General features: G+C 37.0%; 1 protein-coding gene across 2 annotated transcripts in view; it reads left to right on the forward strand.

Moving 5' to 3' along the window:
- Positions 1-8,817, forward strand: part of RABGAP1L (RAB GTPase activating protein 1-like) — a 966,320-nt gene that overhangs the window by 487,028 nt on the left and 470,475 nt on the right. For both annotated transcript variants that reach the window (XM_006887704.1, XM_006887703.1), the window contains exon 13: positions 6,483-6,596. In XM_006887704.1, the coding sequence (XP_006887766.1) occupies positions 6,483-6,596 (114 nt within the window). The remainder of the gene's footprint in view (positions 1-6,482; positions 6,597-8,817) is intronic.

The following is an 8,817-nucleotide window of genomic DNA, read 5'->3' on the forward strand; positions in this document are numbered from 1 at the left end:
GGACATCATGCTTGGGAGGGTGGAGGGACAGCGCAGGAGAGGAAGGCCCTCTATGAGGTGGATTGATTCAGTGACTTGGATAGTTGGGATGGGAGTGTCAGAGACGGAGCGATTGGCACAGGACAGAGCGGAGTTTAGGGCTGTTGTACATAGGGTCGCTATGAGTCGCAGGCGACTCGATGGCACTTAAAAACAACAACCACATTATAATTCGTGTTATGAAATAAACTGTGCATAAATAGTTAAGTGAAATATCAATTTCCTTTCTAAACTTTCAGTCAAATCACAATAGTTTTTTAAAAAGAATTCTAGCATTCTCTATCCTTTCTGCACAATTTTCCTGTAAATCAAAAAGTGTTTTGAAAATTAAAACAGGTATTATTGAGTTAATTTTGATTCATAGTGATGCCATGTGTATCAGAGTAGAACTGTGCTCTGTGGGGCTTTTTTAAAAACAAAGTATTTTATATTGATTTGCATTTAAAAAAATCATATATATTGTGTCTTCATACTATTCTTAATTCACATTGCATTTCATACAATCATTCCCATTCATTATGTTTTCTTAAATTAATCACCATTGAACCATATCCACATTATCCTGTCCTTCTAGATCCCAAGAGGATCCCTCTCACCTTCTCCGCCCCACCTCCATCTACAAAACTGTGCAACCTTATGATTTCCTCATCCCTCGTCACACACTCCTTCCACTCTTGGACCCCCATGCATATTTTACTAGTTATTCTTCTATTTTTACAATCATGGTCTCATGCAGTATTTGTCCTAATGAGACTGAGTTAATTCACTCAGCAAAAATTCTCACTGCTGCTCCACTTGGCCACAAAATGATCAGTGGAGAGGAGATTAAGGTTGTTAACAATTACATTGTGCTCAGCTTCACAATCAACACTCTTGGCACCATCAGTGAGGAAATCAGAAGACAAACTGTTTTGGGAAAATCTGCTGTCAGGGACCTCTCCAGAGTACGGAAAAGCAACGATGTCAGTGTAGAGAGTAAAGGTGCATCTAATCCAGGCCAGGGTCTTTGCAATTAATTTCTTTGTATCAGAGAGCTGGACAATTACTAAGGATGACAGAAGAAGAATTGATGTCTTTGAGTTGTACTGCTGAAGAATCTTGGAACATACCATGGGTCTTCAAGAAAACAAATAGTTCTGTCTTAGAGGGGGTGAAACCATGTTTCTTCTTGGAAGCTAAGATTTTCAAGCTCTGTCTTACATACTTTGGGCATTTGCCCAGGCGGGTACATGTCCTTGGAGAAGGACATCATGCTTGGGAAGGTGGGCGGACAGCCTAGGAGAGGAAGACCTTGGATGAGATGAGTTGATACAGTAACTGGGAGTTGGTGTGTCAGAATCAGTGAGACTGACTCAGTACAGGGTAGGCTTCAGAGCTGCTGTACATAAAGCTGCTGTATGGGTCACAGGTGACTCAACAGCACATAACAGCAATGCTCTCTAGTTTCTCCCAAGTTATGTAGTAATTTTCAAAATTATTGCTCCTGAGTGCTGCATAGTATTCCAAAGTATGAATGTACTGCAATTTCTCAATTCATTCAACTGTGGTTGAACATTTGGGCTGTTTCCATGTTCTTGAAATTGTAAATAGTGCTGCTAAATATCCATTTATGTCTTAGTTCGTATTTCCTTGGGGCAGAATAACTTTCTAAGCAGTGGAATACTAGGTGATAAGGAATTTCTGTAAGGCTTTTATTGTCTGAGTTTTCTGAAATACAATAAGCCTTTATTTCAAAGGTTTTTTGGGTGTACCAGAGTCTTCAAACCATGGATGTTAATTTGGTTCATACTCCTGCTAAGTAATCTTGGAAAAGAATAATTCATCAAGCAAGGAAAATCTTAAGATTTCTAAAAATTTATTATTAAAATATTTGTTTTGTCCTTAATTATGTCTGAAGTAAAAATTTGCAAAGCATATTGCTTTTCAACTAATTGTTTAAGCAACTTACGTTTCATAACATCAATTACAATATATACAGTATCTGACCATCCACTCATTGCATGTTGCCTTTTCTTTTGCTCATCTTATTAAGTATTTATTGTCTATTAATTAATTTTCTACATTTCCCCTTTGTGTCTTTAATAACCATAATAGAATGATTCTGTCTGTATGTAAACTTTAGTGTTCATGAAACAGTGCTTTTACATAATATTTGTCATTTCATGACTGTCTTTTAAAAACAAATGGGAAAAATTGGAATGTGCATACAAAAATAAATCAACTGTTTTAATGCAAAATTAAAAAAAAAAACAACACAAGCTCATTGCTATCAAGTTGATTCCAACTCATAGTGGCCTTATAGGACAGAGTAGAACTGAATTCTAGTGTTTCCAATACTGTAAATCTTTACTGAAGCAGATTGTCAAATCTTTCTTGCACTAAATGACTGGTGGAATTGAACTGCTGACCTGTCCATTACCAGCCGAGCATTTTTACTTCTGCATCATTAGGGCTGTTTCTGCAAAGTTACTTTCTAGAAATTTATAACCAATTGTCTTTTCTCTGAATCAAGTCTGGACATGGAATGATAACTGGAATATAACATTGATGTTAGAATAACCCAGTCACTGAATCAATCCACCTCGTAGAGGGTCTTCCCTTCCTGTGCTCACCCTCCACTTTACCCAGCATGATGTCCCTTTCCAAGGACCTGTCTCTCCTTACAACATGTCCAAAGTATGTCAGACGAAGCCCCAGAAACCTTGCCTCCAAGGAGTAGCCTGGCTTAACCCTCTCTAGGATGAATCTGTTTGTTTTCTTGGCAGTCCATGGTATATTCAATACTCTTCTCCAGCACCACAGCTCAAAGGCACCAATTCTCCTTCTATCCTCCCTAGTCATTGTTCAACTCTCTGATGCATAACAAGTGATTGCAAAAACCATGGCCTGTATCAGGTAGACCTTAGTCTCCAGAGAGACACAGTTGCTCTTGAGTACTTTAGAGAGGTCCCTAACAGCACTTTCCCATTGCAATATGTTTTTTTATTTACTGGATGCTGGTGCCAAGAGTGTTGACTGTGGAGCCGAGCAAACTGAAGCTGTGAACAATCTCAATCTCTTCGCCATCCATCCAGATGCTACCGATTGGTCCAGTGGTGAGGATCTTTGTCTTCTTGACATTGAACCTCATTCCATACTGAAGGCTGCAGTCCTTGACCCTTCTCAGCAAGTACATGAGGTCCTCCTCAGTTTCAGCGAGCAGTGTTGTGTCATCTGCATAATGCAGATTGTTGATAGATCTTCCACCAATCCTAACGCCACACTTCTCCTCATAGAGCCCTGCCTCTCGGATAATCTGCTCTACATACAGGTTGAAAAGGTATGGAGACAGGATGCATCCCTGGCGTACACCCTTCCCAATTTTGAACCATGCAGTGTTACCCTGCTCTGTTCTGACGAATGCCTCTTGGTCCAAGTATAGGTTTCGCATTAGCATGATTAAATGTTCTGGGATTCCCATTCTTCTCAGAGTCAGCCACAGTTTGTTATGATCCACGCAGTCAAATGCCTTTGCAATATCAATGAAACAGAGATAGACATTCTTCTGGTATTCTCTGCTTTCAGCTAAGATCCATCTAACATCAGCTACAATATCCCTAGTACCAGCCCGGACTTCTGGCAGTTCTCTGGTGATGTACTGTTCCAGTCGTTTTTGGATAATCTTATATAAACTTTGTTTATCTATTTACTAAAAAAGTTTAATTATTATTCAGGGCCAATATTCTCTCTTAAAACCAAACCCATTGCTGTCAAGTAAATTCTAACTCATGGTAGCCCTTGAGAGCAGAATATTGATGCCCTGCAGGATTTCCAAGGTGTAAATCTTCACAGAAACTCTCTATCATGTGTTTCTCCTGCAGAGGGCCGAGTGGGTTCAGATCACAGACATTTCAGTTATCAGCCAAGCATTTAACCACTGTACCACCAGAACTCCTTTACATTTCTATACTCAGAATTCCCTCTGATTTGCAGTATGTTCTGTGTTTACTAGAAAATTTGTTTCTCTTCCTTTGGTTTCCTTTCTTTCTTTACACATTATAGGGTCTAATTACCACCCAGCATGAAATTGCAACTTAAATGAAAAAGGCAGAAGAGAAGGCCCTGGCTTAACTGAAAGTTAATCAGCTACTCCTTTCTTGCATATTTCTCAACTAGGAGAAGAATGGCAAACAGTGCTCATGAATATAACTCATTTATTAAACATTTTTTTCCTTTCTCAATTTGAGATGGAGAGAAAGGATTTGTTTAATTCATAATGGAAAGAAAACGTGAAATAATACTTCTAATTTACAGTTAGTAGTTTTTGATACAGCTGTGAATTATACAAACTATTTTCATCATTATTGTATTGTTAGTAGATATTTCCCATCCTATTTTGTTGACATTTAGACACTTAACTACCATTTCTAGCAATGAAATAAATCAAGTGACTAATTTGTTTCTTGTATAGCTTAGAATGTTACTAAATTTCAAGGCTTGAATTCTGAATTTGTCTGAAAAAAGTAAATCTTGGCACTTATCTTTAAAGAATATATAAGCTTTATTGTTACCAATTTAAAAAATTCTTTTATATTTGTTTGCATACAAAATTTGTATACGGTGTGTTTCACACTATCCTTCATTCACCCTTTATTTTATACAATCATTCCTATTCACTATGTTTTAGGAAATGAATCACTATTGAACTATACCCACCATTACCCCATCTTTTCAAATCCTTGACAGATGTAGATAGATAGATATAGACATATTCTGTAAGGGCGTATACTCTTAATGTAATTGCATATGAGTCTTTTATTTTGTGAATTAAATGATTATTTTGTTAATTGAATAATTAACATACCAGGGAGAAATGTTTGGTGATATGTTTACTTTTGCAAACATGTGGCCTGAGTCTTCACTTTTCCAAAGGTTACCAAAGGTTACAGATCTAGATAATGTGTATTATTTGGAAGGTGTAGAGTAACACATGGTTGAAACAGAACATAGGGGAGATATATAGAGAGAGAGAGATAGAGAGAGAGATAGATAGATATAGATATAGATATGAATGTTACTTATGGTATTGCTTGTAATGTACATAAAATCCCCTCCCCCCAAATACATGATCACTCATAAAAGAATAAGGAACTTTGATGGAACAACAATTTAAGCAATTGAAACTCACCAGCAGCTTTGCAGGAGAAACAATGAAATCTGCTTCCCTAAAGATTTACAACTTTGGAAATCCTGAGGGGAAATTTTACTCGGTCCAGTAGGGTGATTATGAATAAGACCCATCTCAGTAGTAAGTTTTGATAGAAAAAATGTTGGATAAATTGGGATACATCATATCCAGGTATATTTATATTTTTAACAGCTGCTATTAGAAAGAACAAAGTGAACATATGTTGATAACAAACATTCTATAGCTTTTTTTAAAATGAAAAGAGAATAAATCATTTACTTCTATTTGTGTATCAAAAGACAATAAAAATGTATATTTAAGATTTCCTTTTGCCCCTTTGCACTCTCTCCCTTTTGCCCCTCTTGCAGTCTTTCCCTCCTCTGTTTCCTCTCACTCACACACACAGGTAAATGAATAAAAGAATGTTAAAGACTAGGAACCATTTTCCTGAGAGAGAAATTTCTTTCTGGGAAATGGGTCACATGTGTGTAGAGGGTGGCAAGTCCTAAGTCACTTGTACGTCAGCCATCTGAGTAGAGGTTTCTTCTGAGTCTTGTGCTACAGGTTCTGATAAATCTAAGATTGGCAGGCAATATGGCAGGCTGCTGGCTCAAGCACAAAACCTGGAAACCAGATGGTAAAGAGTCAAATGTAACATCCCAGCTGACAAAAGGAAGAGAGCTTTGCCAGATGTAGAGATATATATTTGATGCAGGCTACCCCTCTCCCCTAAAAGAAAAACCCTTTCAGCTGATTGTCTGTTTATAAGTGATCTCAGGGATATGGAGGTGATTACATTTTAGGAGAATTCATCAGTAGAGTGAATACAACATAGATACCTAACCAGAGAATTAGAAGTAGCCAAGTTGCCATACAATCTTAACACTCTCTAAAAGTAATACCCCCCCCACACACACACTTATGTTTGTGTGTTTGTATGTAGATAGATAGATATAGATTATTTAGGTATAGATATATAGATATATAGATATCCACATATATATTGTTGTCTTTGTTGTGTACCGTCGAGTCAGAACCGACCCATAGCTGACCCTCCAGCAGAATTTCAGAGGCAGGTTATCTCATGGGAGGAGATTGCCTATCCTTCCCCCCCCCGGAGCAGCCAGTGGCCTCGAGCCATGTGCCTTCAAGATTGCAGCATAGAGCTCCCTACATACAGTCATACATACACATATATATGTGTAAATAGAGGTATCTTTTTCATATTTACAAGAATATTAAAAGTGATGTTAGTACATTTTTTTTTTCCTTTTAGGACTCTGCCCAGGAAAGTGTAATTACTCGAGATATTCATCGCACATTTCCTGCACATGATTACTTTAAAGATACTGGAGGAGATGGACAGGAATCTCTGTATAAGATATGCAAGGTAAGATTATATTCCTTACTTTGTTAACTTTTTTATAGGGTTCAGAATACCATCTTGAAGAATGTTTAGGTTTGTTATTCTGCTTTACACTTCCACTATTCAATTCTCAGGACTGAATCCTGAAGATGATCTTTTATTAGTGTGTCTCATGACTTCTCACAAAAGAAGCAGCACAGTGCGGCCTCAGTTTATATTTTCTGCAACCGGGAAAAGGACAGGAGATGCTCTTAGAGGAGTCCCAGATGACTCTGCCTTCTAGCAGGATGACATGACGTTCGCCTTCCCACTTTTGTTGTTTTTTTTACAACAAGCAATTTGGAGTTCAAGAATCAATACCATGCTTGTTTCTGGCCTTGTGTTAAGGAGCTGTGCTGCCAGCTGTTCTATAGGATAAAAGATGGAATGTCAACTCCTGTATGATTTACTGCCTCTGGAAATATATCTGCTGGAGGGTCAGCTGTAGGTTGGTTCCAAACTGTATAGTACTTAACAACAACATTCCTGAATACTGGATAGTTCTCTGATATTGTTGCTTTAATCAAGCTATGCCGTACCATATGTCTCTCTACAGTATTTATGTTTCATTTTTAAATCTACCTTCTCCCTTATTTTCACTAGACCTAGGGGAAAAAACCTGTTTTAATATGCTTCATTTGGGAATAAAAAATTTTATCTCTGTCAGTAAAGCATATCTATCAAGTTCTTAATTTTCCAGGTTATATTGGAAGTTCAGAATAAGTTGTTTTATTGTTTTAAACATTTGTTTATTTGATTAAAGATTTTTAAATTGTATAGGGTTTCCATGCAACCATTCACAGACATTTTGTTTTATAATTTTGTTGGTGTTATATGCCATTGAGTCAAAACGAACTCATAGCTGACTCTCCAGTGGGTTTCAATAAATCACATGGGAGGAGATTGCCCATCTTTTTCCAACTGAGAAGTGGTAGAGTTCATACTGTGTGCTTTTGGAATGACAGCATTTTACCATTAGGCAATCAAAGTAATTGAGTAATGCAATTAATGAATCACAATATCTAATCACTCTCGTTTTGTATATTACATTTCCCTTTACTCAGCTTATCTGTTTATTAATTTTCACTCCTTTCTCCATATTAACCCACCCTTGCTGTCCCTCCAAGATGGATGCTATCTGTTTGTAAACCTTTTCTTAACTTTTTTATAATAGGAATCTTATGCTGTATTTATCCTTTGTGATTGATTTATGCCACTCATCATAGTTTGTTATAGAATCATCGATGTTGTGCAGTATTTCATAAATTCCTGGCCATTTTTTAGTGATTCTTAATACTCCATTAAATGATTGTACCACTTCTGTAATCCATTGACCTGTTTGGGAAACATGGGTTATTTCCATACTATTTCCTATGCTATTATTAAAAAACAAAACAAAACCCCAAAAACCCAAAACCAACCAAACATGTAGCCGGGTGGGTAACAACATTGAATATTGGTCTTTCTAACTGGTAAATGTCTTTCATCTAATCTTTTATGTAGAATGCTTGTCTGTCAGATACTATTATATATATTTAAAAATTGAGACAGACTAGGAAGTAGGATTGACCATCCACTTCTGAAATTACAGGCCTTCGAAAACCCTGTGTATGTACAATAGAGCACACTTAGATTATCATTTGGACTAACAGACATGGCAATTAAAACTGAGATCTTAGAAATGGAAACATGGAGAAAGAGAAACAGCTGGAAGGAGACACTAGTGATTGGAACGTGGAATGTGAGAAGCATGAAGGTAGGAAAATTGGACATTGTTAAGAAAGAAATGGAATGCATAAAGATGGACATCCTAGATATTGGCAAAATGAAATGGCTTGGCATGGGACATTTTGAATCAGATGATTATATGATTTACTATGCTGGGGATGAAAAGGTGAGAAAAAATGGAGTTGGTTTAATAATTAAAGATATCATTTTTAGAGCTATCCTGAAATACAATGTGGTGAGCAACAGGAGAATATCCATACACATATATGGAAGTCCAGTGAATACCACTATCATTCAAATATATGCACCAATAACTAGAGCCAAAGAAGAGGAAATTGAAGATTTTTACCAACTTTTGCAGTCAGAAATTGATCAAACATGCAGTCAAGATGCGTTAATAATAATGGGTGACTGGAATGCAAAAGTTGGGAACAGGGAAGAAGGATCAGTAGCTGGAAAACATGGGCTCAGTGAGAGA

Source organism: Elephantulus edwardii, unplaced genomic scaffold, assembly GCF_000299155.1.
Source record: "Elephantulus edwardii isolate Elephantulus edwardi_28Jun2011 unplaced genomic scaffold, EleEdw1.0 scaffold00061, whole genome shotgun sequence".
Taxonomy (NCBI): domain Eukaryota; kingdom Metazoa; phylum Chordata; class Mammalia; order Macroscelidea; family Macroscelididae; genus Elephantulus; species Elephantulus edwardii.